General features: G+C 41.2%; 1 protein-coding gene across 1 annotated transcript in view; it reads right to left on the reverse strand.

Annotated features, from left to right (window-relative positions):
- Positions 1-1,025: 1,025 nt before the first annotated feature.
- nlgn4xa (neuroligin 4 X-linked a) overlaps positions 1,026-17,474 on the reverse strand; it is an 82,844-nt gene continuing 66,395 nt past the window's right edge. The window contains exons 4-6 of the mRNA XM_035149740.2: positions 12,564-12,749; positions 9,161-9,950; positions 1,026-3,446 (exon numbers count right to left, since the gene is read on the reverse strand). Of these exons, the coding sequence (XP_035005631.2) occupies positions 2,552-3,446; positions 9,161-9,950; positions 12,564-12,749 (1,871 nt within the window). The 3' untranslated portion in view covers positions 1,026-2,551. The remainder of the gene's footprint in view (positions 3,447-9,160; positions 9,951-12,563; positions 12,750-17,474) is intronic.

Raw genomic sequence — 17,474 nt, forward strand, 5'->3', positions numbered from 1 at the left:
GTCCCAAATAGTAGGGGAAGATTTTAACCACTACCCCGTGTGACTCCGTTTCAAGGGGCAAGATAACCCTGAAAACAAGGGGTAGGGGCAGGGGTAGGGAGAAGGGGTGAATGGGATTGGGCCTAAGTGTCTGCTTTCAGTTTTCTCTAACCAAATTGCAAATTGGCAATTCAGTTTGCAAATTGCTTCTTAAAGCAAGCAAACACAACAACGCAACTTCACAGGTGACTGCCATATTCTTGTATTTGTATTCTTCTATCATTTTGTTTGTTTGTTTGATGCATTATTGGACGCGGGAGGATAAGCTGGAGTCGGACCTAGCACTCAGTTCTCAATATAGCTATTTCAAAGAAAGGCCATAATTATGCCATCTTAGCTGCTGGCTTTCATTGAAAAACATCCGTGCATGAGTAGTTTTAGTTTCATTTTAAGGGCTTCACCATAATCAAAAGAAAAAGAAAATTGATGCTTTCTGTATTAATACTCTTTATACTAGAATCAGAACTGAATTAATTACATACACTTCAATATATTCGTACAATTCAAGGAGTCAATCTATAGAATGGTTCATAATATAAAGATTCAACTGGACAACAAGTTGAAATTCTACTTCTTTAAAGTATTTAATAAATGTCAATTTTGAAATAATAGCATGGTCCTAAATAAAAATGGTATGTCTCCATTCGGGTCCCTTCTAACATTAAGCTTGTGAACATTTTTGATTTTTGATTTTGACTTCAATTTAGACTGGTGCACCTCCTATTTTCCATAGTTTATAACTTACCAGTTTGCTAGTTGTTGTGCAACCAAAGAGGGGGACAGCAACTAAATCCAACCAAAGAGGGGGATGCCCACTGCGCTGCCGGAGGGTATAATGTGTGAGGAAAAGTTGAATTTCATAGAGGTGAGATTAAAATCATTCAATCAATTTCTAGTATTATTAAACTGACATCCCAAACCATCATTCAAACATACCACACACTGTACAATCACGCAACCAAATCCAATTAAGCATTCTATGTATATTCTGTTTTTAGAAAATACTGTGATATTTTATTAAAAATGTTGCAGAAAAAGTTCATACAGGTGTCCAGCCAGAAATATCTCTATTATCACTTAAGGCAAAACTGCAAACAAATATAAGACAAACCAAGGATTTTAAAACTCTATATTAAAACCCTTGTTATCTTGACTGGTTTAGGGATCAAATGTCAAGAATATATCTTTTATAGAATTTACAAATGTAGCTTAAAACCTTCTGGATGTACTTCCATTTTTTTAATATTAGGATGCAAAACAGAAAGAGAGTTAATGGTTACTTTGTTATAATTTTATAATAATATCATTACTATTTACACATTCACTTGCTTTTGCCCAAAATATCACAAGCCTGGCACAATACTTTACATATTGCTAGCATATGACAATTTGAAATATCTAACATACACTTCTTTACAAACATATCCAACTAATAGTGATACAAAAGAAAATCACTGCCTTTTTTTATTTCTAAATAATACATTGCTGGTCACACTGTAAGCTCAGGCAGTGCCGAGATTGCAAGACAGAAAAAGCCCACAACGAAAAGTACGGCAAGCATAACAGAATGGGAGCAGGTGATGAGATCCAGTCAGTCCTCACTTTCAGACAGGAGACGTGTCTGAGAATATAGAGTAAAGCTCTTCCTGGACATGCAATGTCTCGAGAGTGAACACAACGCAACGCACAAAACAGCACTGTATGCGATGACCTGCAGACGCCCCAAAGTGCAACTCTTTAAGGATGGGATTGTGTTCGCATTTTGGTCATTGTGTGAAAAATAATAAAACACAGGTTGTTATTGGGAAAAAAGAATGAAGGATGTTCTAATATATTTACAAGCACCTCAACAGAAACAGCAAGCTGGAAAAAAAATATAAAAAAATAAGGAAACAGCCAAAATGAAAACAACAGAAGCTCTTCGAATATAATTTTTTTCTTTTTTTTTTTTTTAAATCCATAAATTTCCACACACAACTATATACCTTTTTTTTCTCCTTTTTTTCTTTTTTAACAAAGTTTTCATAAATACATTTCAGGCTGGGGTGTAGAATTGTGTGCCTAAGTCAGGTGTCTGATGCATGACGGATCATATTTTCATGATGTTCCGGATGTTCAATTGTTGCTTCTCAACAACTTTTGCCACTGTCTTCTTATTGTGTTGATATGGCACAAAAAGTCTCTTCTCTGTCACACGGAATCTGTTCATCTTGTATTATAAGAATATTAACAGTCATCCCCTGGTTGCCTTTTGTTTTGGTAAAACTCCTCAATATCCTTCCATGAAACTTAGCTCCAAATAGAGTTATTACTATAGTAACATTCACATTGAATATTTTCATGAGTTCATGATCAATTTATACTATTTATACTTTTCAAGAAGGCATGGTAGCAAAACAGCATCTGCTGAGACTTTGTAGTCTGTGCTTCACACAGTCAGTCACTAACGTTTGCCTTGTGTGGTAAGTTGCTTGTCCAGAGGGAAGCCACCGCTATTCCTGTCCCAGCAGAGCTATACCCGTGTGGTGGAGTGGCCGTGGGGTAAGTTGGTACTGTTCTGGCTGCCTCCAAAAGTATTGAAGTTGTGCAGAGGCTGCATGCCAGCCAGTGAGTTTGGGATCATGGTGATGGTGCTCGGTGTCATCAGGGGTATGTCGTCGGGTGACCTGCGCAGGGTGAGGGTGTAGTCGGGCGGGCAGGTGAGGCGCAGCGCGTCGTGGGCCTGCAGCGATTCGCACTCGTGGTGGTGCTCCAGCTCCAGCTGCTGCTGCTTCATCTGCAGTGACATCAGCTCCTCGCTCTGCAGGTGGGCCACGTCGTTGGCGGTGGATGGGGTATTGGTGGGTGCAGAGTTGCGCTGCGGGGTGGGAACGCGTCGGTTGGAATCGTGCCGCCGTTTGTCTTTCTTGTAGTACAGCGCAGCAAAGGCAAGGATGTTAAGAAAGAGCAGCGAGGCTCCAACTGCGATGGTGACACTGAGTTCCGTGGAGTAGTCCCTCTTGGTCTCGATCACCACAGTGGACTCGTCGGTCAGGTCGCCACTCTTGCGCTGGTCGGTGGTTTGTTTTGTGTTAGCAGGCGGCACCCCTGGGTGACGGGTGGTGGATGGCCAGTTAATTTTGTTCGGGAACCGCTTGGTGTAAGGATAGGGGGTGGTGTCCTGTGGGGGTATCTTGGTGGTGGTGGATACATACTGAAAAAATTCGTTGATGTTGTGGAGATGCGGTACTAGCTCCAACCAGAATGCAACCTTGGTAGCTCGATAGTGGTCTCGGACTCGAGGTTTGAGGCCGATGTGGAGGTAGAGCTGGTCTTTGGGGTTGTACTTGGTCCAGGCTACTTCCTCGAACCGGTTGGGCTTTGTATGGATGAACTTTGTATCCTGGGGAACTGGTTGGTTTGGATCCCTGAAAGAGGAAAACACAACAGAGAAGAGATGAAATACAAGTACCAAATACTTATATGTACCTATATTATACAGTTTTGGACAGAAAGCTGGATAATGAATGCATGTCATCCCAAAATAATAAAGAGGATACTAAATATAACATGTTCCTTCATTACCATTTAAAACATAATGACCACTTTAATAACAGGCATTTATTGTAAAACTAGAACATCCTTCAGAAGATGTTAAAGCAGCCCGATGATACAAGTCAGCAATATAACTGTCCATTAGATTCACTTAGCAGTAATTTGTAACATTTACAGATGAGTCATTACTCAATAAAGTCATAGCCTTCTTCAATTTTTCTTCTCCCTCACATTAAATCTAATGGATTTTTGAGGTGAATAAAAATTTGAATGCAGAAGCGAACAACATTTTCAGAGTATGCTACAAACCAATGACATATCCAGGTATTCTGTCCATTTTCTTAATTTTCTGTTTTATACTACAGCTGCCTTTCTCGTCTTTGTGACAGTGATTACGTTTGATGGGGTGAGGGGGAGAAAAGGCGAGACAACAACCGTGGAGATGACACACTGGGGCGTTTGTGTGTCTGTAAATGCATGTGTGAATGGGGGATTGTGTATTTAAATACTCAATAGGGAGGACTCATCTTGAGTCCCGCATCGCATTTGGAGGGCCACACGGAAACACTGATGAACGTTTACGTGTACGAGAGGCAACCAATCAGTGAGGGCACATTTGTGTGTTCACATGTGTTACTAAAATGGCTCTATGTGGTTTGGGATAGATGAGTGTGGACATGGGCACTTGTCCAAGTAGTGGTGTAGTATACAGCATATATATGGCATAGAGTATAACCACTTCGTATCTGTAGCTCAGGGAGTGATTAGTCCCATGGCATTTAAAAGTCCAAATAAATGTAATACAAATACGTAACTATATAGGTAAGTATATAGGAAAACTTATACTGCTAATGTACATCCGTGTCATACTGTAACTGACACATACCCGAAAAATGGTGTCTGCAATTTATGCTGCAGGCAGATCACCTCAACAGACTGAAAATAACAAAATCAGGCATCTTGCAAATATCATGTCAAATAGTACAGCTCAAATCAAACCCTAGACTCAAGATGTCCCACCATATGGCAAACAATCGCAAGATGGCAGATGGTAGCAGCTGCAAACAGGTTACATCAGTAAAGACGCGGCCCCGATGTACCGTTTGAAAAGAGCATTGAGTAATGTGCTAGATAGTTGAGAAATATGTAGTTGTCTGGATATGCAATAGCCTCTTTAATGAGTAAATTGGATTTTGATCATATTGCACAGCCCTGGATATGAGATATGTTGTGTTGAGGAGAACATTCAGGGACTCCTTCCATTTATCTCACTGAACACTGAAATGTTACAGTTAAAACGTTGTTATAGTTGTAATATTTGGTTTGATATTAGTCTGTTCTAACAGATTTAAAAAGTAGCAATAGCATATCTTGTTAAAGCCCAAAATATTGTTGGAAATGACCTGTCTGCTCAGGGCTGATCTATATTCCTGTGTTCATGTGACTACATGTGTCAGATGGCTATTATAACCAGCCCATAAAGACCCAATCACAAGCCCACATTTATGGTTACTGCACAGAGGACGTTTCATGGCGTTATTTGACCAAATGCTATCAGGAATGTTTTCAAGGGCAACACAGAGGAGCAAACTCAGGGATGAGAGAAGTCCCTGTTGTTTGCTCTTCCACCACTTCTGAAGCTTTGGTTCAGTTGATGTGATTCAACACAGATAAGTTGGCCTCCCGTTCCTTGAATACTTTCATATGATGGAAATGTTCTGTGGGGAACAAAATGCCTTCATTTTGCCCCATCCTCAAGTATTTTCTGGATGAATGAAGCATTGAAGCACACACATGTATTGTGTCCATAAGTAGATAAAGTAGCTTTAACTGTTTAGGAGTCATTGAATTAACTTTCAGCAAGTAAAAAGAAATAGAAGCTTTTGAGAATGTGTTTCAAGATCAACACACTGAGGTTTAGTGTTTCTTTAAACAGCCTAATGCTGAAAAAGAAAAGAAAAAAGAAAAACAACAGAAAAAACAAATATCGCCGCGTGGAAAACGTGGTAACACATGCCGACGACACCGACGAGGACGTCAAGAGAGTTTGTGGTGACAAGAGCTGATCATACGATCTTGGCAGCGGAGTTAATACGTCATCTCCTGCTTCTGCCTGCAGCTTCACCTCTCGCCTGTCATGTCTGAAAACGGCTTAAATCATAGCCTACCTTGAAAAGTGTTAAAGTGAGACTATGTGAGATGACTACACCTTCTTACGGCACATGCAATTCACTCTTTTTGGTCATTGTGGCATACTGTCAGTGCTCTGCTCACTCTTTGGCAGCCTTGCCTTTAGCTATCCTGAAACTTGCTACTAGTGCTGTTACTGTTCGTATGGCATTTCTTCAGCCCCGCATCCACCAACGCATCCACCCGTAAACCTCGAGTCTTCCTTTCCCTCCAGAGTCATACCCGAGTGAGCTCAGTGTTTCCATGCGGGGAGTGATTCAGTCAGAGCCACTGAACTGACTCCATAAATGTCAGTCCGGACAACGACATTTATCTATAGTTTGCTAAAAATGTGAGAGCTTCTCCTCAGCTTTCCAGTCCCTTATCCCAAGGCATTCCCAGGCCAGAAGAGAAACATTGTATAGTCTCTCCAGCATTTTCTGGGGACCTCCAACCGCTTCACTGTGCCTCTTACCAGTTGGACTCAGCCATAAAGCATTGTCAGTCCTCCAACTGGTGGCTGCATATGGAATTGTACACACTGCTCTGCTGAAATGTGGAGGGGTTTCACTTAACTCCTGTTATCTCAGTTCTAGCATATGCTGGAGCAATATGCCACTCCTTTGCAGCTGATTTGCTGAGAAAAAAAGGAAAAGAAATAAACCAAAGAAATGCTTGAGGCCTCACATGCTAATTGAACTGAATACTACATGCTTTGCTTGCATATGTTCCAATCATGCCTCCAATCTGTTGATAAAAACATTAACTCCTGCTATCGGTTCTAATTCTGTGCTCCTCAATCTGAGAGCGGGATGAAAACAGAAATATCACAGTTACAATACCTGTCACCAGAGCGGTGGAACAGATGCTTTTGGATATGTATAATGTGTTATCTTGTACCGTCTGACACCAGATAAGTTATTACATTGGATATGTGTATATTTAAATGTGTAGGCTAAATATTAATCATATATTAACCTTTAAATGAACAACAATTTTTCGAATTTCTACTACTCCATATCGTTGCAGTAAATTAATTCCATCATTCAGTATTCTATATATATTCCTGAATTAACTTAGTTTTGATCATCACAAATTTTTGTATTATTACCCTTCCAATGTTAAGCATGGGTTAAAAGTGTTTTATTTGATCATTTATTAAATATCCTGTTTTCAAATGCAACAAATGATTATTTTTAGTTTTTGTCTCTCACTTTATATTCATGGTCAACACAAGGCACAGGTGGAAAAGTGTAACACAATATGTAAAGAAACAATTATTCCTACCTCTCCTCAGTTTGCATTGTCTGCCTCCCACCAACCAACCCTTCCCCATGCAGCTACTATATACTCTATCATCTATCGTAATGTTATGGGTGGAGCCAGCAACATTCCCGCCTAAAAATAATTAGACGATAATGCTAATTTGCTCCAACGGCCGTGATGCTATCCGCGGAAATAGTCAAGAGTATTTAGTAGGAAGACAGTTAATTCTCATGTATAATATAGCGCTAATTTTCTCTAGGAGCTTTGATCAGAAAATAATATTTATTTTGGCATAGTGTAATTGCGGAGAGCTAGTCCCTCTCTCACAGTGTATGTGGTAGTTTCCACTGACAGGCTACCATCCTTTTCTAGCAGCTGAATTTGAAAGGAACTTCTGATGTATTTGAAATGTTTTCCCTTCGTAACACATTTAGTGCAGGCAAGCTCTCAAACTGAGCATGGCTGCATTTGCAAATCTGACGAAACTAGGTCTTGTGTGTATAATTTATTCTTACAGAAGAAACATTTGATATATATCTTGTGAATATTGAGGTTGGGTTACACCATTTGAACGTCTGGGTTAAGGATATGTAGATCTCGACATGGATTGCTAGTCGCACTACCCAGGTGTCCCAGTTAGAGTTGTCCGCAGACAGTGTTCCCAGTGTACCAGGCCCTTGCACTTAAACAGTCAGTGTTTGAGTCCACAAAACACTTTTGGAGTTTCAGGGGTAAATTGTGTAGCAGCCAAATCAAATACAAAAGTCAATAGTGAGTCCTTCTTCAGACGTATTTGCTCAAATTGTATCAATTAAACACATCAGTTTAACATCAATATATCAGTCTTTACAACCTAGTTTCTGTGCACAAACCCATACTTCCACACAAAAACCACACTCATCCACCCTGTGCCCAACCATCCATTTCCTTTGTACCCCATCAGGAAAAAGTTTCAAGACATCAATATGTCGTGATTCACTGCGAGGGACTTTGCAAAGAGTGGGGGAGAGTTGAAAAATGGCAACACTTCCAGTGATTCATTTGCCGTCAGTTGCTGCTTTATTGGAAACAAACTGGAAAAAAAGAGCAGCGAGGAAAAATGGAGTCCTCCCAAAATGTCTACAAGTCAGCCGATCGCCGTGAAACAGAGAGCGGCCTACAAGCTATGAAGCTGATCAAGATTTGATGCATACACCTTTAAGTGAATTTATGAGTATCCCAAGGTATGTGAAACAAAAACATGATCCACATTTACAGCTCCTCGCATCAAATCCAGCACCTCCACAGCATCAGGGGGGGACTTGATGTGTTTTATTAACCGCCATTTGATATCTTTGACTTGTGTGCTAGTCATTAAAACACTAATCATAACCAAATATGTGTGGATACCCCACCTCAGATCTGTCTTGGGAGAATCAAGTACTCTCCTCTGGGGACTTTACAAGTCATCTTTCATTCCACATAAATGATGGTGTATAATACAATAGCTCCTAAGGATTTCATGTTTAAGCTGTACATGTAGATCACCTGTCACACATACTTAACAGTGATCTCTCTCTCTCTCTATCCATCAGGACACATGTGAACACAGCCAGAAACATGGAAGGTGCAACGAGGATTACGTTTTAATTCTCATGCTAATTTAATGTGTTTCGATTTAAATGGTTTGTTTTTCCCTCTTTCCCTTGAAAAACAATGATAATTGTTTCTTGTTTTATCCATAGCTTTGTTTATTGGGGTATTTATTTCTGGTCTTCTGTAATCAGTGTTGGTTGGATTGAAAATGAGCAAGGATTGGGATTCCCATGAATAAATTGAGCCACTGAACCTTTCATACATACTTAACTACTTTTGTGAGTTAGCACATGTCAAAACATAATCATCAGGAGACAAGTTCTGATTATATTAACAGTGCTTCTAAAAAGATTGTGGATTTGTATTGTTAATGGCCGATGTAGAGTTGTAAAGATTCCGGCTGTATGTGTTTGAGTCGGTGTGTTCGCTGGTGACCGAAGGAAGAGCGAGGTGAACGTTTAGATGCAAAATCAATGCTAATGGTTGCGTGTCTCTGAGTGAACCGATTCTCAGACAACCGTAGTGCATCCTGGACAAAAATGCAAGAAAGGAAAGGACAAAGGAAAGGAGCACTCACCCTGTTTTAGCGAAGTTTGTCCAGTAGGTCATGACAACAGCGCTCAGCATCACGTCGTTCTTGGAGAAGTTGCAGTTGAAGAGATCCGTGGGACCAATCATAGGAATCCCAAACACGTATGGTACCTCGTCCCCGTGGGCGGAGTCGGCCCAGCTGGGCTTCATGTCGCTTTGACAGTGGTGGTAGAAAGCGTAGAAATAGGTGGGTGATCCGTACTGGGCATGGAGGTCAGCGGTGGCCACTGCTGGCGCCACCCACTGGTGATCAGTGAACAGAGCCACCAGGGTCTTACGTCGCGTTTCCGGGTTCTCCTTGTCCGCCCAGTCTGTGTACATGAATTTGATCGTCTCCCGCAGAGTGTCCTTCCCCTCCGGGTATCCATAGAGATGGTCCACAAAGTCCGACACAGCAAAGTCAAAATCGTTGGCAGACACCCCGTCCTCACTGTCCACAATGCCATCGACAAACTTAAACCCCTCCCCTTGATTGACCCCCAGCATTATGTCATAGTTAAGGAACTCCCCTTGCTCCATTAGGATCTGGGGGTCATCCGGGATCACATCGCCATCAATCACAGGCCCGAAGGCGATGTGGTACTTTGCGGGGGTGATGTACTGCTCAATCAGCTCCTTGTAGTTCTTGTTCTGCAAACACTCCACCAGGTCTATGGTGTCCAGCATGTTGCAGCCCACCTTCTCAGCCAGGGCTCGTGTGTACTTGGCAGGCTGGTAGTTGACTGCCCAGCTGGACAGTGCCGTGCCACTCTGGATGATGGCTTTCTGGAACAGATCTGAGAGGGGAGCGGGTATTAGTGGAAGGCTCATACACACAATGCTGGCAGCACAGACTCAATGCTTCATGTGAGGTAAAAAGCAGAAAACATTGCATTGGATAAAAGCATGGCAATTGGCATTTTTCGAAACAGGTTTAGCTCTGAAGAGGTAACAGAAAGACCGCACACAAACGTTTTAGGTCTTAACAACTAGTTCATGTACGGCAGCTGTCATGTTGACGTGTGTGTGTCTGCTTGTGACAGAATAGTAACAATACTGCTTTGCGCAACCATAGTTTGACATGGAATGATTTAGGTTGGATGTATGAAGACAAGTCGGCAGTCAGTTAATGAAAATGACAAACGCACAACCTTGAAACCAAGTTATATAAATTTCTCCCTTTTGGCTACTGAAAAAAAATGTAATTTCAGCATAACTTTGACTCTCTAGACCTCTCAGTTGAGATATTTCAATTTGCAAAGTAAAGTAAAATCACAATACATAATGCCCCGCTTAAGTGGAAATGTTGCGGAGACATTCATATACCAACATTCCTCACCGCTTCACCTGCGTGTAGCTGCACAAGCCCAGTCCAACTCAAAATTCTCTTGCTCTCTCTCTCCTTTCATAGCAGCATAAATGTATTTCTCTGCAAATGAAAGGGTGACTCAGAATACAGACGTTACATATGTGTGTCCTTAATGAACCAAATACATTTCCTATTTATTTAGCAACAGCACCTCCAGGCAGTTTCCACATCCCTGAATAGGTAGCGCAGCTTCACGGACTGCCAATAAGCGAGTAGGCTACAGTACACGAGAAACACTGGAGTTATGTGTGTTCTTTTTGTTTCGGAGATTGCTATTTATACTCATGCAAACACGTTGTGACTCAATCAGGCCGACTTGAAAAGTATGTTTTGAGCATAATGAAGACATTTCCCACAAGGCTTTGTAAGCTGCGTACAAGGTTTCACTGCTGCCGCCGTTAGTCTAGTCGAGTATCAGTTAAACCTCAAGTCAGATGTCAACAACAAAACTGTACGTACTGAGTGACTGAGAACCTTTTATGACCTTAGTAGGCTTTTTGCTGAATGCCTTGATGGTACCGTCTCCAGAGCAGCTTCCCAACAGAGCTCCAGGTTACAGGAGCAAATGCTGAAGGGAGCAGTAACCTTCACAGTGATGTATTGTACATTACCAAAGATGCCTGGCAACGCACAGCGCTGTTGACTCTCAGTCATTATGGCCGCCCATCAGGACATTATATTAATGTATAGTAAGCCATTCCTATTCCCTCTAGTACAACACGGAGAAAGATGAAACCGTTCAAATAACTGCAAATACAAGGCCGAGAGGAAAATGGGAAATCTCCCTCACACTTGTTGGCCTCTAAGGCAAACCCAAAGAACTTCTAGCAGCAATATAACAAGGTTGATTTTGTGGGAAGGTGCATTTTTCTCAAAGATTGTATTCGTCCCTCACGGAGAGAAAAAGGGACTGGGGACTGCAGCCGCATTTTTGAAATTCAATCTTCCAAATGCTCCTCTCTTTCTGACAGACGGGTCAGGCGATTTTCTTCAATTTGAGGTCGCACAGAACTATTCATTAGCGAGTTTCCATGAGAGTCAGAAAATTCTACAATAGTCTTGGCTCCTCTATTTATATTCTCCATTAATAATACATATAAATACAAATGCACTATGATAATGCAGAGTCTGTTCCCATCCATTCCTTCTCCTTCAATGCAGATGTTTGGAGACGGAGGCATGGACACACACTTGAATGAACCATTGGTTGGACACTTCGCATGTGGTGATAGAAAATAATGTCATGAGTAATCTGATAGAAAGTAACAGATCACGGTATTTGATTTACTGCCTGTGTGTTTTTATTTCAACCAAATAAAATAAATGTATATTGTTAGAGAATCTGAGATGCTACATTGTTAACTTTACCCCATGTTAATCAGACCAGCTCTTCCCAAACCAAAGTTTCGGGAATATATTTGTTGTGTCTCAGTAGAAATGCCTTCCTAATGTTGGAACTAATAGTAAGGTCAATATAATCTACTTTAGACTATGAAAATCAAAGGTCAGAGATTAGCCAAAATCTATAAGATGTATGACTATGTTCACGATAAGGCATGGCTGATAAAACCTCTTTCTCTAGAGCTGCAGGATCCAACAGCAAAAAAAGTTATTATTATTATTGTTATTATTAAGTGCCTTGAGATAATGTATGTTATTACTTGGTACTATATAAATAAAAAAAAATGAATTGCACCGAAGAGGAAAGCAATTGATTCTGCTTCCATGTATGTTTGTGCACAAACTTCGAATGGCTGAATGTGTGAATCACACTCGACTTCACTCTGCCATCGCTTTAAACTGGATCTTGAGATCAAAAATACTCTGTGTCACTCGAGTTTAAATGTTGCTCATCACACCTCCCTCGAATCAAACAACACTAACATCCCAGAGCTCCCTGAAAACGTGTTCCTGGTGTAACACCCGCACCGTATCAAAGCACGGGAGTAGATACAGCAAACTCTGCAAAAATAATGAAAGGGGTCTCTTGCTTGTGAGCAAATCGGTGTTCCTCTGCGTGCCTGTGACCGAGTAGACGTACCTTCTGAGTAATGGGAGAGGGTGAGCAGGCTGACGCACGATGCCCCAGCGCCGGAGCCAAAGATGGTCACTCTCTTTGGGTCTCCTTTGAAGGCCTGGATGTTTTCCTTGATCCACCGGAGAGCCTGAATTTGATCCAGCAGGCCGTAGTTGCCCTTGGCTGCCTGGTCGCCTGTGCTTAGAAAACCTGGATTGATGGAAACAAACAGAGGCAATAAGTGATCTCAACTTTACTTCAGGAAGGGTTTTGGGATTGATTTGATGTAAACCTGAGAGATCACCCCCATTGAGTAAAGTGGAGAGGCCATTTCCCGACTATCCTCCAGCTATTCTCTTACCTTTCCTGAGGCCTAAACTGTCCCTAATCATTACCGTTCAAGAGATGAATTGGTGAAATTAAGAGAGGATCATGGCACTCAATTTATCTGGCTGGTCTTCACTATTTTATAACAATATTAAAAAAAAATGTTTTAATAGATTCCAAGGGTATAACGGATCTATTATTACATCCGAGCTGTCCTTAGCTACTTTAAACTGCCATTTTACGGAGCTTTTTTCAGTTAGGTGACAGCCTTTTATGTAGCCAGTTGTTTGAAGTGTGAAACTTTACTTCAGTATTTAGTTGGATAGCAGAGCCTCCAAACACCAGCTGAACAAACTCACGTTGATTCTGTTGCACATTTGCATATCATGTCAGCAGAATATTACAAGAACCCTAATAACTAATTATGTGAACGTGACCTGGGCCAACACAGCAGCGTAAATTGGACGGATGGATTAATCTATTTGAAATTAAACATTTTCTGTTCTTAACTTCCCAATTCTGAGCTGATCTTCCCGGTGGTGTGCCTGCAGAAACTCTGTCTCCTCATTAGTGTGCAATTTCAATAAAGTGCAATACTTTTAAGGCCTTAAGGGCCTGAATTCAGTCTTTTCTAAGACTTCTCAGAAACCGACATATAATACGTTGTGGCTGTATTTCACTGGTTTTAATGACTGGTCTGTCTGGTCTGTGTTTTGTCTCTGTCAAGAAAAAAGAAACGTTGGGTTCCCTCTCCCGTTTCACAGACTGACAGACTTACAGAGACAATTAAATCAAAACTACAAGGTCATATAAGATATTTTATTTAATGGTATCTTATACGTACTTATATTGATTCCATCGACCTGACATATAATGGAATGAGCCAAATGGATGAAATTGGCACATGCTGAAATTATCTTGATGGAGACTGAACGTGAAATCTCCAGTGGATATTGCTTCTGAATTGACAACAACGGTTGATTGGTATGGTGTGTATGTAATTCCCCTGTTACACACACACAGATATAAACAGTAGTATGAATTAAACCCATTTTTTAACCAAATACCAAGTTAATGAGCTACACAGAGTTGAAAACCTAAACAACACGCGGTAAAACATCTGAGAAATGACTTTGACATGCGGAGGTACAATGGCAACGTGAGAATAAGACCTTAACAGACATGAGAAGGTTAATTATGTACTCAACACCAAAGACGGGAAATGTGAGTGAGGTGTCTGTGACGACAGATTTGATCATCCTCCAACAACAATAAGAGACAAGGTTATTTATTGCATCTCCTATCTTCTTTGCTACACTCAAATACCCCCTGAATCTGTCTCCATTGAGACTACAGGACAATGCTGATAATTAGTCAGTACATCAGCTTGTTTGTAAGCCATTCAGCATGAAGCTCCGCAGCCTCAAGCACCAACACGCACCCTTTTTAATTTGATTTCACCCGTGGCTCCAGAAATCGCCGGCCAGTGGTGATCCCTTCCAGTCAAGTGCCAGGCCAACCAGCTTGGAAGTGAGTTCCACATCCAAAACTTGTTGACAAATTAGCAAATGTGCCTAAACCCATTAAGTGGCTTTCTAAATGATGCCACTGGGGGAACTGGTGGCGCCTCCTTGCCAGGCCTGAGAGCTCGGCGGCCAAGCCTGGCAGCGACAGCCTGTCCCTGTGAGCTGACCAAGACCCAGGCAGTGTAAATGACAAATGGGATGAGGGCCGCTGGGTAAGAAAGGAGGAAAAAAGGGGAGAGGTAGCCTGAGGTTGTTTGATAAAGAGCAGATCCGGTTTGTCATGGTGAGGTGGAGGAGATGATAGAGAGGGGATGGAGGGCAGGGGGGGGGAGGATTACAAGGCCTCTGGCAGCCTCATACACCCTGTAGAATGACCAACAGGCCCTGGCCCTCTCATCTCCCCACTCCACCTTCCCCACCCCCCCTCCCCTCACTCATTTCTCTTCTGCTCCCCCATGTTTCCCCATCTCCTCTCAAACCTAACCACAAAGGAGCCGGGGAGAGGAGCATGCCTACCAGGTGCTCCCCAGGATGTGTGAAGATTAGTCAAAGCTTCATTTCAAAGCACTACGTTCCGAAAATAGAGTGCATACATAACTAAGCCTGTCGCCTAGAGACACACCGTGGACGTCTAAAGAACAGACTTATCTGAAACCAAAGAGGCCTAAAAAAGAACAAAAAATTCAGAAGAATAGGAAATATAAATGTGATAAAATAAACCTGTGCAGGATTGTAACTTTGGATCAAAGGTAGGATTTTAAGAAGAGTGATTTTGAAATGCTGTGATTATAATTCAAATAGCTAATCATGCTGTGGCAAGTCCGATGTGTCGACCATTTTTTACCAGCGATAATGACACACTTGTAGCTATTGTGTTATTATAGCATTCTTTTTTTTTTTTAGTTTTCCATTCAACGCTGTTCCCACTATGGCAAAAACATGCGGGTTCAGCTCATCACGTGTATCGATAATTGTGTTTCATAGACAGTAAGACAACGATTTTTGGATTGATTAACCCTTAGAAGTCCAGGGCTATTTTAGCAATTTCTTTTGTGCTTTTGTAGTTGCGTATTCAGCCTATTCTGAATACGACAAAAAATGACAAAGATTATTGAAATAGATGCCTCTGCCATCCTATCTTGCATACTTTGACTCACGTGTTAAATACAAATGTTTACGTCAGATTTAAACAACCACATCTTATTTATATTCTAAGAAATAGAATAGAGAGAGAGAGAGAGAAACGTGGCTGTGATGCAGCAGGTTCATACTGGTACTCAGACAACTATTCATTCTACTGATATCATGATTTAAAAACAACTGACAGGCCCAACATTTCTTTAATGGTACACAATTAAAAACAATCTGCAGGATGAATTACACAAACAAACTGCCTATCCTTTCAACTAACAAACATGAAATAACGAGTAGAATGGGAGGTAGATCCCCCCCCCCCCGTAAAACACACACACACACACACACTTATTTTACTACATGTCACAACTTTCTCTCCCATAGTTTGTGCTCTCACATCTTTGTTATTTGAAACTACTTGTGCCTAGAGAGCCTCATCCCACAGGCAAACATAAAGCTGAAAAATAAGGAGGACAGATTTGAGCAGTTCTTTCAAGGTCACACGGCGTCATATTTAACTTTTCAAAAAGACATGGATTTGTTCTGCTGAGGTTTAAATAACTGTATAGATTTTGCATTTAATTAGCTGCATCCTGAAGTCATTCTTATCCATGAACATGTGACTCTTCCCTGTGGCATGCTGCAACTGCAACTTTTTTGAGTTATATTTAAAAAAATGAAACATAGCAAGGTCAACTGAGGAGACACCATCTGCTGAGGAAGCCCATAATGTGTGACTTAGAGCTTGTGCAAAACAGGAAAGCAGGTCTAGTGATCAGTAAAATAAAGAAGTACTTTCAGCTTAACTTCCCAGATGCATTTAAGCAAACGTTATGCAGAATATCAAAAAAATATGCACACGTTTTTTCTACAATTTGTACTACCAGAAGATTATCCTTGATGCGTAATGTTGTCCAGTCATCTAGCTACCTCCGGAATCACAGAAGACTGTACTTTATGTTCCTAACAGTAATACATCAAATACATCCTGGTACACTCACATGTTTTTTCTTGAATGTTTCTAGAGCAAAGGTGTTCAGTTAAGTTGAGCCAGTACTGTGTCCTATAAACTGGTGACAGAGCCGTTTCCTTAATGATATAGGAAGGTCACAATGATATAAGTAGCACATACATGTCACTACCATTTAAATACATACCATAAACATGCCACTCCTTTTTATATGCATACCATATATGTGACACTCTCTTTAATACACCCAACATATACATGTCACTTCCTCTTCCTGCCTCCTGACCTATACCTCAGGAGTTCAATGGAAATAAATCATGTGACTTCATCACAGCCTCCACGATGGATTCTCGTGCCCTATGCAGATTTGTGCCGTGTATCCATCAAACCAAATCAATCACTCGTTTTTTTTTTAGCCTGGAACATTTATGTCGCAAACCAAAAAACCTACGATTTCAAACGCATACGACACACAGGATGTAACAGCTTTAATATTTTCCGGCCAAGTGAATCTTATTGTTGTTTCCAGATAAGGTTTTTCCCGTGCTGTTAGTGACCCTGTGATCCTTCTCTGCGCCCAGAGGAAGCGCTTCATCATCAGCATTACTCCCTCTGCTCCGGGGGGGGAAGCAATAATCCCTTCCCTCCACTATTTGTATTAATGCTGCCCTGACAGGGGCTGGGGGCTCAATGTAGGTCAGTCATGAAAAGCACACAGTGGACACAAGCACAAGGTTTGGACTGAATCGTGGCAGGAGTGTCTGCTGATTGATTTTCGAACTCCTGGTGGAGAGACGGAGGAACTGAAAGCTTTGTTTTGTGAGGGTTGCTCCATTTGGGGATATTTGACATATCTTCTTATAATAGGTGAATGATAATCATTGATGTGGCATGTCACATGTATTTGAAACCATTAAAATGGTTGAACTTTTTTCTCACTAAGTGTGTGACCCGACTTAATTTAAACTTTAATGTCAA

The sequence above is a fragment of the Hippoglossus stenolepis genome, chromosome 24, assembly GCF_022539355.2.
Source record: "Hippoglossus stenolepis isolate QCI-W04-F060 chromosome 24, HSTE1.2, whole genome shotgun sequence".
In the NCBI taxonomy this organism is placed as follows: domain Eukaryota; kingdom Metazoa; phylum Chordata; class Actinopteri; order Pleuronectiformes; family Pleuronectidae; genus Hippoglossus; species Hippoglossus stenolepis.